Below are 14,831 nucleotides of genomic sequence, written 5' to 3'. Positions count from 1 at the left end.
TTTGCCTAAGATCACAGCCATGAATAAAGAATGGTACCAACACATCCTCTGAGAGCAACTTCTCCCAACCATCCAGGAACAGTTTGGTGATGAACAATGCCTTTTCCAGCATGATGGAGCACCTTGCCATAAGGCAAAAGTGATAACTAAGTGGCTTGTGGGAACAAAACACCAATATTTTGGGTCCATGGCCAGGAAACTCCCCAGACCTTAATCCCATTGAGAACTTGTGGTCAATCGTCAAGAGGCGGGTGGACAAACAAAAACCCTCCAAACATTGATTATGCAAGAATGGGCTGCCATCAGTCAGGATGTGGCCCAGAAGTTAATTGACAGCATGCCTGGGTGGATTGCAGAGGTCTTGAAAAAGAAGGGTCAACACTGCAAATATTGACTCTTTGCATCAACTTCATGTAATTGTCAATAAAAGCCTTTGACTGTTGTAACTTTAATGGGTTACAGAGTTATTGTTTAAGTTAATTCATTGAGCTGTATCTAAAGATTTTTTCTTTACAGTTAATTACATATGTAATTGTATTAGAATTTGTGTGTTGGAGATTGAGAGAACTACATACATATTTTGTTGTATTGGTTAGTATTGAATTACGCTTTTGACTGCAAGTTCCAGAATACCTTGCGACATGAACTAGAGAGAGAGCGTAAGTTATGTCAAGTGACTATCCTGACTTTTCGCTAGCAACCAACTTTTATTGTTTTGTAGAATCTAAAGTTGTTAAATGTAATGTGAACAAGTATTATTACTAAAATAAGCTTTTATTTCAAACCCAACGTCCAGAGTCATTACTTTGAAGATAGTTATTCTGTATTGACACTTGAAATGCTTGTAATTATACTTCAGTATTCCATAGTGACATCGATAAAATATCTAAAGACACTGAAGCAGCAAACTTTGTGGAAATTAATATTTCTGTCATTCTCAACTTTTGGCCACGACTGTATATAGTCGCATGAATGTTCATGAGAAACCATAGCTGGGTACCATGTCTGACAAACTAATAAAACCTATTACTTTATAGATATACATCAATAAAATTATTACAAAAAATAGCTTGTGAAAAAGGGTACACTTTATTTCAAGAAAGTAAGCCAAAGCAGTTGGCCAATTCATTGAACAACAACCAAAACAAATGTGAATTGGACCTCAGTATTTGGTTGGGACTGGTTTGGTTGGACTGAGCAGGACGGAGAATAAAAAAGGTGATTTTATTATTTCAGAAACCTGTAATCTAGAAATACTACCATAACCAGTTCTTGTTTGGTTAACAGTTCAACTACAAGGCAAACAGTAGTAGTCATTTAGCTTAATTCATTTAACACTTGTTTTATCAAAGGAATGTAAAGCACATTTTCATACAAGATTGTTTTGTTGTTTTGTACAAAACAAATTCTCAACTGAATTCAGTTTCATCTACATTTACTGCTTAGGTTGCTTGAACGTTGAGGGGTTGGGAGAGCGAGTGTGTGTTTGCCACAAAGGTGAGAGCCACTATTCCTTCTGCTGGCAGGAATGGAAAGTGCATGCCTTCTCCAAATCTGAGGGGGGAATGGGAGAACAGGTTTTAGCTTTAGATGCAGATATGTCCTTTATACAGTGTGTGTGTGTGTGTGTAAGGTTGTCACGTAATGGGACTCTACCTGAGGTACTGTCGGAGCACTTCCTGAGCGATTGCATGGCGATCATGTACTCTTTCCCAAGGAAATCCTGGAATTTGGTGCCTTTTGGGATCTCCTGGAGACACTTTGTGGAATCCTTGAAGAGAAAGTTCTTTTCAACAGAAGACTGGAACATTCTAAATGAGGAATCGCTGCCGCTTGAGCCGAACTTGGCCTAAACACAGGGAGAAAATATTTACTTGGTGGTTAAATCAATGATAAACCTTAAAAATGATATTTTAGACTATTTCTTATGCTAAATGTGTATTTAATAGACCCCCCCCAATTAACCAAAACTGATCTTAGATCAGCTTGGGGATCATGGGTGGAAATGGGAAAACTGGAGGGCCACAGTATACGCAGGCTTATGTTCCAGTGGGTTAGTGCTGAGCTGAGACAAAACCTTAAACTCTGTATCCCTCTCGTACTAGAGTTGCTCATCCTTGGCTAAACCGACTAAGGAGTTGTCTTAAGTAGAACCAGATCTGGCTATAAGTCTTAACACCCACCTGCAGCTCCAGAAGGATGGACACAACGTCTCCACGGGTCTCTGGGCGTGTTATCACAGCATTGGCGGCCACCTTGCCCAGGTGGCACTCACTGAACTTTGTGACTGGCTGAGTAGTACCATCTTGGCAGAGTAGTTCAAAGTCAGAGGACTTCAGGTCCTTTGCCCAATCTGGACCATTACCTACAGGGAAGGATGGATAGATAGAAAGGAGAGAGTTGAAGACTTTGTTTTCAGATACAGAGAGCCACAGATACAGAGAGCCATAGAAAGTGTATGAGAGAAATTACGATGAGTTGAGATTCATCTATAGGAGAGAGAGGAGTGAAGCTGAGGAGCATGAGAGAGAGATGAAAATAGGGCAGCAGAACATCTGTATGTGGATAAGAAACACACCATCAGTGCTCTCTGGTACAATAGTGTGTTTAATGAAGGCAACATCTCCAGCACCTTCAACCAGACATCTGGAAGGATATCAAGACAGACAATTAGATGTATAAAAGAGTGAGAAATATACTATAGGCCAACAAATATATTTTGTTTTGTACAGTCCGCCATCACTATTAGAAAGATCCTGGTGAAGGACTCAACTATCAGCTCCACTATTGAATCCACCGTTGTGGTGGCGCCCCCTACCTGAAGGCTCCAGTATAGCCGTAGTACTGCTCTTCAGACCTGGCTTTGCACCTGTCCTCATCTCCTCCCCTGGCCTTCCCACTGCCCTTACACTGGGCACAGAAGGGAGAGCCCACCTCAGATCCAGGAGCACAGCCCTTACTGAAGTACTTAGCTGAATTCAGGAAGGAGACACAGTATGAGATTAAGTACATTCATAGACATACCAGTACACAAGTATAGAATGACACATATTATAAACACACACACACACACAGCTGCCCACTCACTGAAGTCGCAGTCTTTAGTCTCCTGGTGGATGAGACCCATGGGTATGTTCCAGCCTGCGGTCCTGCCCAAGCCGGTGTGGCATGACCTCTTGCCCTTCAGGGTTTTCCAGGTCAGCCCAGATCCCTTCTTTGCCACCGCCACCGCATAGTAGGATGACGCCTCTGAGAGGATACACAGAGGGAAGAGGTGAAAGAGAAAGTCCAGCACTAGGCTTGATCGGTGTTCGTGAAGCCGGCCCAATAAATCTTACTGTAGCAATACTGTAGCATTATAGTATGGTCTGTGTTTGGTGAGGGAGCAGGTGTAAGCATGTGTACTTACCACCAGGGGCGCTGCACAGATCTGTGAGGAGAGAGAGAGAAAATCTGCATGTTAACATTGTTGAGGCAGAGCAGGAGAGGATAGAAAGGGAGAGGGGAAGACACATCGATGATATTAGTGTGTGTGTGTGTGTGTGTGTGTGTGTGTGTGTGCATACCTGCATCATACTGCTCCACCATGACAGGGACCAGACCACATTTTCCAGCAGTGTACACCTCCCCACCATCCACCGCTATGGCATCTGCCTCTTTACGCTGTGGAAAGAGAAAACAAAATAGAAATAGCGGAAAGGAAGGAACGAAAGAAAATTAGATTAAGGGAATTACTTGCGAAAGAACAAACTATAAAGTGCACATACCACCTTGTTAATAAAACTTTTTATCCACCCTCACCCTCTAATAATAATATATATAATTAGCAAACGCTTTTCTTCAAAGCAACTTAGTCATGCGTGTATAAATTCTTTACCAATGGGTGGTCCCTGGAAATGAACTCACTATCCTGCCATGCTCTACCAACAGAGCTATAGAGGACCTCTCTTCTCCCATAGCCTTACCATGTTCTTCTCCCATAGCCTTACCATGATCTTCTCCCACAGCCTTACCATGATCTTCCCCCACAGCCTTACCATGATCTTCCCCCACAGCCTTACCATGTTCTTCTCCCATAGCCTTACCACGATCTTCTCCCACAGCCTTACCACAATCTTCTCCCACAGCCTTACCACGATCTTCTCCCACAGCCTTACCACGATCTTCTCCCATAGCCTTACCACGATCTTCTCCCATAGCCTTACCACGATCTTCTCCCATAGCCTTACCACGATCTTCTCCCATAGCCTTACCACGATCTTCTCCCATAGCCTTACCACGATCTTCTCCCATAGCCTTACCACGATCTTCTCCCATAGCCTTACCACGATCTTCTCCCATAGCCTTACCACGATCTTCTCCCATAGCCTTACCACGATCTTCTCCCATAGCCTTACCACGATCTTCTCCCATAGCCTTACCACGACCTTCTCCCATAGCCTTACCATGATCTTCTCCCATAGCCTTACCATGATCTTCTTGATGCATTCCTCCACTGTGGGTGCGTCCTGGCAGTCGATCTTGATTTCACCATCTGCGAAGCTGTTGATTGTCCAGGTGTCACACTTGACCTTCTCGGCATGGCCCACAGCACACCATTTGATAGGCCTGGAGCTGGCACCTGTGGCCTGCGCTGAAAAGCAAATGTTGGGGAGATAGCGATGACCTAACAGTCTAAGACGTGTGTGTGTGTGTGTGTGTGTGTGTGTGTGTGTGTGTGTGTGTGTGTGTGTGTGTGTGTGTGTGTGTAAAAGTACATGTGTGTGTGCATGCATGTGTGGCCTCACATTTTTTCAGGGAGCGGATAGTGCTCATGTACTCAGCTCCCAGGTAGAGGAAGGAGTCGGTGGTTGTTGGCAGCTGTACTAGTTTCTGAGTGGAGTCCTTGAACATCAGGTTCTTGGCTGCATAACCATCAGAGGAGAACAGATTGAAGTCCTGTTGGGGCACAAATGAGTGAACACACATTGTGTGATTTTGTTCATCTTGGTGTATCTGTCAGTGTCAGTTGTGATGTTTAGGGCCAAGAGTTTATCCTGAACATGTGACCTGAGGTGGAAACACTCTCGGCCCCCAGGTCACATGGTCAGAAAAGACTCCAGGCCCCTTGTTCAGAAAAATCTCAGCGTAGGAATGCTAATGTGGGACGTGGGGCCTCATTTATCAAGCGTGTATAAATGTCTCACTAAATTCTGGTGTACGTGGAGCTTCTAGGATTTGTGTGTGCAACAAAGTATTTGGATTTATCAAACATATAGCATGTTTTCATTGATAAAGCAGAGCCGTACTATATTTGTGTGCTCGTGAACGAGTGTTACAACCCCACCTGGAAATGCCCTCTCTTCGCCATTGATGGTAATAGAAACACCCTCATTTGCTGTATGATTTGGAGGTTTTGGAAGTGGATCATGACCGTTTTTTAAAAGCACAATGGCAAATTTGATCACATTTCTGTACAGTTGTGGGGAGAATGTTTAAAACTTCTGCTGTGAAAAATTCATGCCACCTATAGCGAGTGTCAAACAATGGCCGCGCATTCTGCAAGACTGATTGTTCAATAAACAATGTAAAAGTAAATGCTGCAAAAGCTTGATAAATGATGCCCCTGGTCATATTCGTAATGCTCTATAAGGCTCAACTGATCCTAGATCAGTACTCAGGTGACAGCGATGACAGGTGACAGTAATGTCCAGTACCTTGACGGCCACCAGTTTGTTGTAGATGCGATTGGCCAGTTCGGGGTCCTTGCGGCTGACCACAGCGTGGGCGGGTACTCTGGCCAGGTGGCAGGTCTTGTAGCTGTCGATGGAAGCTCTGGTGCCATCCTTGCACAGCAACTCATAGCTTGCCTTCTCTGGGGCTGCAAGCAGGTAATAGGAGGTTGTATAGTAGGTGACGTGTGAGTGGTTTGGACATTTACACTAAGCATTAACATAGTTTGCCACAATTATAATTGTAATTCTAGATCCAGAGTTTGCATTTTACAGTTGTAATTCAATATCGGTATGCTAGCTAACGCTTTAAAAACTCACCAGGCACAGCCAGGGGATTGATGAAGGCAACATCTCCAGCTCCATCTTTCAGGCACCTCGTGAGGCAAAAATACACACAGTTAGTGGCCAATCCAGAGCAGGTAGAGGGAGATAGAGAGTACTGATAGAAGGAGAAAGGATACAAATATCTGCCGATTCCAAATAGGGTAGATTGAGAGGTATGGGTGTACAGAGCATGGAGTTATTCAGAGATGGTAATGGTGTATCTAGGAGGGGTAGGATGAGACTGGTACTCACTGGAAGGCCCCAGCATGGTCATAGTAGGGCTCCTTGTGAGACCTGGAGCAGTCTCCCTTACACAGCTGGCACAGTTTGGACCCCTTAGTGGCTCCTGGAGCACAGCTGGCATTGAAGAAGTCGCTCACCGCTGCAAAACAAATACACACACACACACACACACACACACACACACACACACACACACACGCAGACTATGAAAACCCTATGATTGGATTAAGCATACCAGCACACAGTCCCTGTACAGTATATTCAGAACGTACAGCATATACAACACATATTTAACCTGTCTGGGGTGTGTCGGACGCTACCGTCCCACCTGCGGGACACACTGCCAACAGCCAGTGAAATAGCAGGGCGCCAAATTCAAAACAACAAAAATCTCATAATTCAAATTTCTCAAACATAGAAGTATTATACACGATTTTAAAGATTATCTTCTCGTTAATCCAACCACATTGTCCGATTTCAAAAAGGCTTTACGGCGAAAGCATAGCATTAGATTATGTTAGGACAGCGCCTAGACAAGAAAAACCACACAGCCATTTTCCAAGCAAGGAGAGGAGTCACAAAAACCAGAAATACAGATAAAATTAATCACTAACCTTTGATGATCTTCATCAGATGACACTCATAGGACTTCATGTTACACAATACATGTATGTTTTGCTCGATAAAGTTCATATTTATATCCAAAAACCCCATTTTACATTGGCGTGTAATGTTCAGAAATGTTTTGCCTCCCAAAACTTCCGGTGAATGAGCACATCAATTTACAGAAATATTCATCATAAACGTTGATAAAATATTAAACTGTTATTCAAAGAATTATAGATACACTTCTCCTTAATGCAATCGCTGTGTCATATTTCAAAAAAACTTTATAGCGAAAGCACACTTTGCAATAATCTGAGTACGGCGCTCAGACACAAAACCAAACCCGCCATTTTGTGGTATCAACAAAACTCAGAAATAACTTTATAAATATTTACTTACCTTTGTTGAACTTCATCAGAATGCACTCCCAGGAATCCCAGTTCCCCAATAATTGTTATTTTGTTTCGATAAAGTCCATGTATATGTCCAAATACCTCCTTTTTTGTTTGCGCGTTCGGTCGAGTACTCCAAATGCGCTAGTGCTCGCGCATTAAGTTCAGACGAAAAGTCAAAAAAATTATATTACAGTTCGTAGAAACATGTCAAACGATGTATAGAATCAATCTTTAGGATGTTTTTATCATAAATCTTCCATAATTTTCCAACCGGACGATTCCATTGTCTTCAAAAAAGAAAAGGAACAGAGCTAACTCTCACGGGAACGTGTGCTACTGAACTCATGTCATTCTCTCAGTCATCTGACTCCAGGAGCTCTTGTTCTCTCAATATTCACAATAGAAGCATGAAACAACATTCTAAAGACTGTTGACATCTACTGGAAGCCTTAGGAAGTGCAAAATGAACTCTAAGTCACTGTGTATTGGATAGGGAATCACTTGAAAAACTACAAACCTCAGATTTCCACACTTCCTGGTTGGATGTTTCTCAGGTTTTTGCCTGCCATATGAGTTCTGTTATACTCACAGACATCATTCAAACAGTTTTAGAGTGTTTTCTATCCAAATCTACTAATAATATGCATATCCTACCTTCTGAGCCTGAGTAGCAGGCAGCTTACTACGGCACGCCTTTCATCCGGACGTCAAAATACTGCCCCCTGCCCTAGAGAAGTTAACCAACTGACAGAGAGGAATAAACACAACAACAATCCAAACATTCCCCACTGGGTAACAATTGACTACGGCAACTGTTTAGGCCAGCAGCATACCACCCTGCATCCCACTGATGGCTTGCCACTGAATCTAAGCAGGGTTGGTCCTGATCAGTCCCTGGATGGGAGACCAGATGCTGCTGGAAGTGGTGTTGGAGGGCCAGTAGGAAGCACCCTTTCCTCTGGTCTAAAGAAATATCCAAATGATTGGAGACATTGCCCTGTGTAGGGTGCTGTCTTTTGGATGGGATGTTAAATGGGTGTCCTGACTCTCTGTGGTCACTAAAAGATCCCATGGCACTTATCGTAAGAGTAGGGGTGTTAACCCTGGTGTCCTTGGCTAAATTCCCAATCTGGCTCTCATACCATCATGGCCACCTAATCATCCCCAGCTTACAATTGGCTCATTCATCTCCCCTGTAACTATTCCCTAGGTCGTTGCTGTAAATAAGAATGTTCTCTGTCAACTTACCTGGTAAAATAAGGGTTAAATAAAATAAAAGATAACTATCAAGTTTGAGATGTTGATTATTACGCATAATAGTCCCTGCTAGATTAATGAAATTAATAAACTACCCAAAAAGCAGTGCAGCCACTCACCCGACTCCACAGGTCTGTCCTCGATGCTGGCCCATTGGATCTGGCCCTCAGTAACCAGGGTACCGATGGGAATGTTCCAGCCTGCAGATTTGCCCAACCCGGTGTGGCAGGACTTCTTGCCACGGAGGGTGTTGAACCCAAAGGCAGTGCCCTTCTTGGCCACGGCCACAGCATAATAGCAGGTGTCAGAGTCTGATGGACAGGAGAGGAGCCATCAATACAGCGTTCAGAAACCAGATTCAGACAGAAACCATTTGATCCGATTCAAAGTACAGAATCAACTTTCTGTTGGCCTATCTTTGCAACTGAAGTGCTAAGGGCCATTGTATACCCAGTCTCTTCCATTCACCAATAGACAGAGAAATGTTGAATCTATAAGCCTTATAGAGAACAATATGTATAACACATTCAATTTAACAGAAAAAGTTGAGGAAATCTTGAACTTGGTCTTGAGATGCTTACCCTCACCATAGTCCTCTGCAATGATGGGCTGCAGGCCGTAGTTGGTGAGGCCAGCTGTGTAAATATCTCCTCCATCCAGAGTGATAGCATCAGCCTCACCCCCCTTGCAGGGAGGAAGAGAGACATCTGTGAAGGACAAAGAGAGAAAACACACAACAACAGACCTGCACCTCACAAGGTTGTTAATGCAAGCGGATCAGCTGGTGCTGGCTGGAAATTACAGATGGGCTGCTATCTATTCTACAAGAGACTAGTAATTTCAACCTTTTGTCGAACTTCAAGAAACTATCCCTCAAAAATAAATTGTAAACTACAACATGCACAAATAAAAGCTCTCTTTACGTTACTGTGACACATCGAACACACCGACAGTGTTTTGCATTTTGGTACACCAGAACTACATTCACTTCCAATGAAACGCAGCGTTTGCCTTGCAGCATTGCATTGCAGAGGCAGTTGCAGTGCATTCGGTGTGGTGCATAAGTTGGATTTATTTTACGTATGCGTCAAACTGTATGCGTAGACGGCTTGACAGAAATGGTAGCAGAAGGTGAATGTGGAACTTTTTTTGCATTCATATCCAGATGATGCTGCGTACTATTTTCAGTGTGATCAAAGCGTGAGTCACCATGCATGTACCATGTGCGTAACGATGCAACTCCATGGGGTTTTGTATTCACTGACCTTGCTGGCGCAAAGGTAAAACGCACAAGAACACGCACGTCAGAAATGACAAAAGTCACACATTAAAATACTGTTTAATAGTAGAGATTCTGAAATAAGTAGTTAGTCTCTCACCTTGACGGCTTGGATGCATTCAAAAGAGCCGTCCTTCCGCACACATGAAAACTGCGCCACCTTGGCTGCTAGGTCGTGGCATTTCCGCAGCTCTTGCTCCGACTTTACGCACCATCTAACAATTCCCTCAGCTGGGGCAGCATACGCCGTAGCTGAGGACAGAATAAATGCTATGATAAAATTGTGAAATATAAATTAAAGCAATCAATGTCTATTGATATTTTTCCATGCGTAATTGTCTTTGCATGTATAAGCCCACTTACCTAGGCACCCCAGCAGCGCTGAGACGAGAAGCAGTTTCATGTTCTCCAAGTCTCCATGTCAACAATTCCCGGAGTGAAAAAGCAGGTCGTTTTAGAAGGCAACTCTGGCTTTTATAGAAAACCAATAGGCTGGGGTCCATGGTGGGCTGACTTAGCTGAAAAGAGCCCATAGTTTGTTTAGGGTTTCCCAATATGTTACATGGCGCGTTTAATTGTTCATAGGCGGGGTGGGCGCGCGGGGCTCACTCCCTGTGTGTGTGTGTGTGTGTGTGGGTTTTGTGTGTACTCAGAATTCAGACATTTCCACATAATGGAAATTCACAAAATAAATAGTCCTACATTAAGCAATATCTCATGTTTTTCAACTGTTATTTCAAAGCAGTCTTCCAATCTACAAGTGTTTGCAGCATAGTCATCATCACTAATCAAAATGTTGAGCAATGTGTAGTTCAGGCAAAAAAGGCACAGGTGTATCTTTTCTTGAGAATTAGGGCAAAATTAGATTAAATTGAGTGTATATCCTCCCAGCTCCACAAGGCAGGTAGCCTAGTGGTTAGATCGTTGGACTAGTAACCGAAAGGTTCCCTGAGCTGACAAGGTAAAAATATGTCTTTCTGTCCCTGAACAAGACACTTAACCCGCTGTTCCTAAGCCGTCAATCTAAATAAGAATTTGTCTTTAACTGACTTGCCTTGATAAATAAAGATCAAATAAATACATTCGGAAGAGAAAAAAATACGGAGGAAACAACCAAGGGTTTGTTGAGTTCCCAAAAGCTTCTTGGCACTAAGATCAAGATGGCACTAAATCCTCAATTCTGAGGATGAGCCTTTTCTTATCCAGCTTTTTCAGACTGGTGAGGTACAGCAGATGAAGTAGAGGGGGCAAGCATGAGGACATGCAGATCCATGAGCAACTGCTGCACCTCATGATGAGTTCATATTTTTTGTGACTCCCACCCCCATCAAAGTTACCCATCCGTGTTCTAAACTCAGCAAAAAAAGAAACATCCCTTTTTCAGGACCCTGTCTTTCAAAGATAATTCGTAAAAATCCAAATAACTTCACAGATCTTCATTGTAAAGGCTTTAAACACTGTTTCCCATGCTTGTTCAATGAACCATAAACAATTAATGAACATGCATCCGTGGAATGATCGTTAATCTAATAGCCTCTTGACGCTACAGTCCCGTCAGCGGGACCGAGTTTAGTGAAAAATCAGAGTGCCATATTCAAAACCACAAATCTAATAATTTCTACTCCTCAAACATAGGACTATCTTACACCATTTTATAGATACACTTCTCCTGAATCGAACCACGTTGTCCGATTTCAAAAAGGCTTTACAGCGAAAGCAAAACATTACATTATGTTAGGAGAGTACATCGACACAAATAACCACACTGCTATTTTCCGACCAACCTCATGCATCACAAATAACCAAAACACAGCTAAATGAAGCACTAACCTTTGACAATCTTCATCAGATGACACTCCTAGGACATCATGTTACACAATACATGCATTCTTTTGTTCTATCAACTTCATATTTATATATAAAAACAGCATTTTACATTGGCGCGTGATGTTCATAAAATATTTTCCATCCAACACCGCCGGTGAAGCAGCGCTACAATTTACTAAATTTCTATTCACATTTTTTTTTAAATATAATATTGTCATTCAAAGAATTATAGATTAACATCTCTTGAATGCAACCGCATTGCCAGATTTAAAAATAACTTTACTGAGAAATCACACTTTGCAATAAACGAGGTACTATGCTCAGAAAAATAGGCTAGGCTATACAGACTATCGCCATCTTGGAACCATTTACAGTCATATATTGTATTAGAAATATTCCCTTACCTTTAATAATCTTCATCAGAAGGCACTTCCAGGAACCCCAGGTCCACAACAAATGTTGTTTTGTTCGATAAAGTCCATAATTTATGTCCAAATAGCTCCTTGTTGTTTGCGCGTCCAGTTAGCTACTCCAAGTGTACGAAGCGCGCGGACAATTTCACGACGATAGTCAAAAAAATATATATTTACGTTCGTTCAAACATGTCAAACGTTGTATAGCATCAATCTTTAGGGCCTTGAGAACGTGAAGATTCAGTAATATTCCAACCGGAGGAAACCAGTGTCGTGAAAAACGTTTTGGAAAACAGCTAACTCTCGCGTGGACACGCACCCAATGAACAGATGTCCTTCCCTGTGTGACCAGATTCCCGGCCTTCCTGTTGGGTCTCTGTTCACCATAGAATCCTCAAACAACTTTGTAATGACTGTTGACATCTAGTGGAAGTTTTAGGAAGTGCACAATGATTCCTGAGTCACTGTGTATTAAATAGGCAAAGACCTGAATAGAGGCCACACATCCAGATTTCCACTTCCGGTTAGGATTTCTCTCAGGTTTTTTGCTTGCCATATGAGTTCTGTTATACTCACAGACACCATTCAAACGATTTTAGAAACTTCAGAGTGCTTTCTATCCAAATCTAGTAATAATATGCATATCCTAGCTTCTGAGTTTGAGTAGGAGGCAGTTTAATATGGGCTAATTTTTTTCCCCGAAATTGACAATACTGCCCCCTATCCTTAAGTAGCGGGAAGAGGTTTTAAGACACTAACAGCTTACAGATGGTAGGCAATTAAGGTCACAGTTATGAAAACTTAGTACACTAAAGAGGCCTTTCTACTGACTCTGAAAAACGCCAAAAGAAAGATGCCCAGGGTCCCTGCTCATCTGCGTGAACATGCCTTAGGCATGCATGAGGACTGCAGATGTGGCTAGGGCAATACATTGCAATGTCCGTACTGTGAGACGCCCAAGAGAGCCCTACAGGGAGACAGGACGGACAGCTGATCGTCCTCGTAGTGGCAGACCACGTGTAACAACACCTGCACAGGATCCGTACATCTGAATATCACACCTGGGGGACAGGTACAGGATGTCAACAACATCTGCCCGAGTTACACCAGGAACCCACAATCCCTCCATTAGTGCTCAGACTGTCCGCAATAGGCTGAGAGAGGCTGGACTGAGGGCTTGTAGGCCTGTTGTAAGGCAAGTCCTCACCAGACATCACCGGCAACAACGTCGCCTATGGGCACAAACCCACCGTCACTGGACCAGACAGGACTGGCAAAAAGTGCTCTTCACTGACGAGTCACGGTTTTGTCTCACCAGGGGTGATGGTCGGATTTGCGTTTAACGTCTAAGGAATGAGTGTTACACCGAGACCTGAACTCTGGAGCGGAATTGATTTGGAGGTGGAGGGTCCGTCATGGTCTGGGGCGGTGTGTCACAGCATCATCTGACTGAGCTTGTTGTCATTGCAGGCAATCTCAACGCTGTGCGTTACAGGGAAGACATCCTCCTCCCTTATGTGGTACCCTTCCTGCAGGCTCATCCTGACATGACCCTCCAGCATGACAATGCCACCAGCCATACTGCTCGTTCTGTGTGTGATTTCCTGCAAGACAGGAATGTCAGTGTTCTTCCATGGCCAGCGAAGAGCCCGGATCTCAATCCCATTGAGCATGTCTGGGACCTGTTGGATCAGTGGGTGAGGGCTAGGGCCATTCCCCCCAGAAATGTCTGGGAACTTGCAGGTGGCTTGGTGGAAGAGTGGGGTAACATCTCACAGCAAGAACTGGCAAATCTGGTGCAGTCCATGAGGAGGAGATGCACTGCAGTACTTAATGTAGCTGGTGTCCACACCAGATACTGACTGTTACTTTTGATTTTGACCCCCCCCACCTCCCTTTGTTCAGGGACACATTATTCCATTTCTGTTAGTCACATGTCTGTGGAACTTGTTCAGTTTATGTCTGTTGTTGAATCTTGCTATGTTCATACAAATATTTACACGTTAAGTTTGCTGAAAATAAACGCAGTTGACAGTGAGAGTACGTTTCTTTTTTTGCTGAGTTTACATGTAGGCTACCTGCCTGATGGACTCCATATACATTACAACAGGTGCTATAGGTGAAAAATTGGTGTCTCAAGCAGCAGTGTAGCTTCCCCCATAGATAGCACCTGCTCATAATATAGCACTGATCAAATAACATGTACGAGTCATGCTCATGGCATCTCTTTTTTATGTCATGTCATGAATAGTAGTTGTCAAGCAAGCACAGCAGATAGTGCCACCATGCACAAATGCATGGTTGCACCTTTGTTGTCGGCAGTTGATTGCTCAGTTTCATGTCTCCACTCTGTATTCTACCATATAAGTGAATTACTATGTCGCTACTGTTTATCTTGAATTGAGCGTAAATTCCCTACAGCCCACCTCGACTCAAAGGAAAGTAATATTTTTCATCAATAGAACAATATTTTTTAAGCATTAGACTTGACTTGAACTCTTGGTAGTACTATAAATATGGTTCTCAAATGTAAAATACGCTTTGAAGAAAAGCTATCATACCGATAAAATGATATTAACTTCATTGATGAATCAATTGATGAATCAATCGTATGAAATATGATTGACAGAAATGCTGAGCGGGTATAGAGAATTTTTTCTTTTTGTCAGTTTAACTGCCAAGCAAACATATTTGACTGGTGTTTGTACAGTCAACATTACCCAACACAGGAGTTAAAGTACAGGCCGCTCTCCGAATGAGACCTAGCAAAGAA

The 14,831-nt window shown here is 43.0% G+C and overlaps 1 protein-coding gene across 2 annotated transcripts; it reads right to left on the bottom strand.

The window, feature by feature from the left end:
• Positions 1 to 1,066: 1,066 nt before the first annotated feature.
• On the bottom strand, positions 1,067 to 10,337 carry LOC106599563 (serotransferrin-2-like). Of its 2 annotated transcripts, none has more exons than XM_014190855.3 (17): positions 10,182 to 10,337; positions 9,919 to 10,070; positions 9,121 to 9,223; positions 8,659 to 8,850; positions 6,291 to 6,420; positions 6,033 to 6,088; positions 5,697 to 5,860; positions 4,788 to 4,938; positions 4,470 to 4,633; positions 3,567 to 3,663; positions 3,410 to 3,430; positions 3,088 to 3,249; positions 2,819 to 2,972; positions 2,579 to 2,646; positions 2,184 to 2,365; positions 1,657 to 1,849; positions 1,067 to 1,554 (listed from the first exon to the last, which is right to left on the bottom strand). In XM_014190855.3, the coding sequence occupies exons 1-17, from the start codon at positions 10,219 to 10,221 to the stop codon at positions 1,508 to 1,510; spliced, it is 2,076 nt and encodes a 691-aa protein (XP_014046330.2). In that variant the 5' UTR covers positions 10,222 to 10,337; the 3' UTR covers positions 1,067 to 1,507. The 2 variants fall into 2 exon arrangements, with proteins under 2 accessions (XP_014046330.2, XP_045570550.1); XM_045714594.2 differs by having other exon boundaries at positions 9,121 to 9,246; positions 10,182 to 10,244.
• Positions 10,338 to 14,831: the final 4,494 nt, after the last annotated feature.

Source organism: Salmo salar, chromosome 03 (assembly GCF_965601325.2).
Source record: "Salmo salar chromosome 03, fSalSal1, whole genome shotgun sequence".
Taxonomy (NCBI): Eukaryota; Metazoa; Chordata; class Actinopteri; order Salmoniformes; family Salmonidae; genus Salmo; species Salmo salar.
This window is presented reverse-complemented; position numbering and strand designations above follow the sequence as displayed.

Excerpts from the sequence above, each read along its gene's own strand:
- LOC106599563 (XM_014190855.3), bottom strand. The coding sequence starts at position 10,221 with ATGAAACTGCTTCTCGTCTCAGCGCTGCTGGGGTGCCTAG. Across the intron at positions 9,224-9,918 it reads AATGCATCCAAGCCGTCAAG|GGGGGTGAGGCTGATGCTAT; the intron begins GTGAGAGACTAA and ends CCTCCCTGCAAG. Across the intron at positions 2,973-3,087 it reads GACTAAAGACTGCGACTTCA|CTAAGTACTTCAGTAAGGGC; the intron begins GTGAGTGGGCAG and ends TCCTGAATTCAG.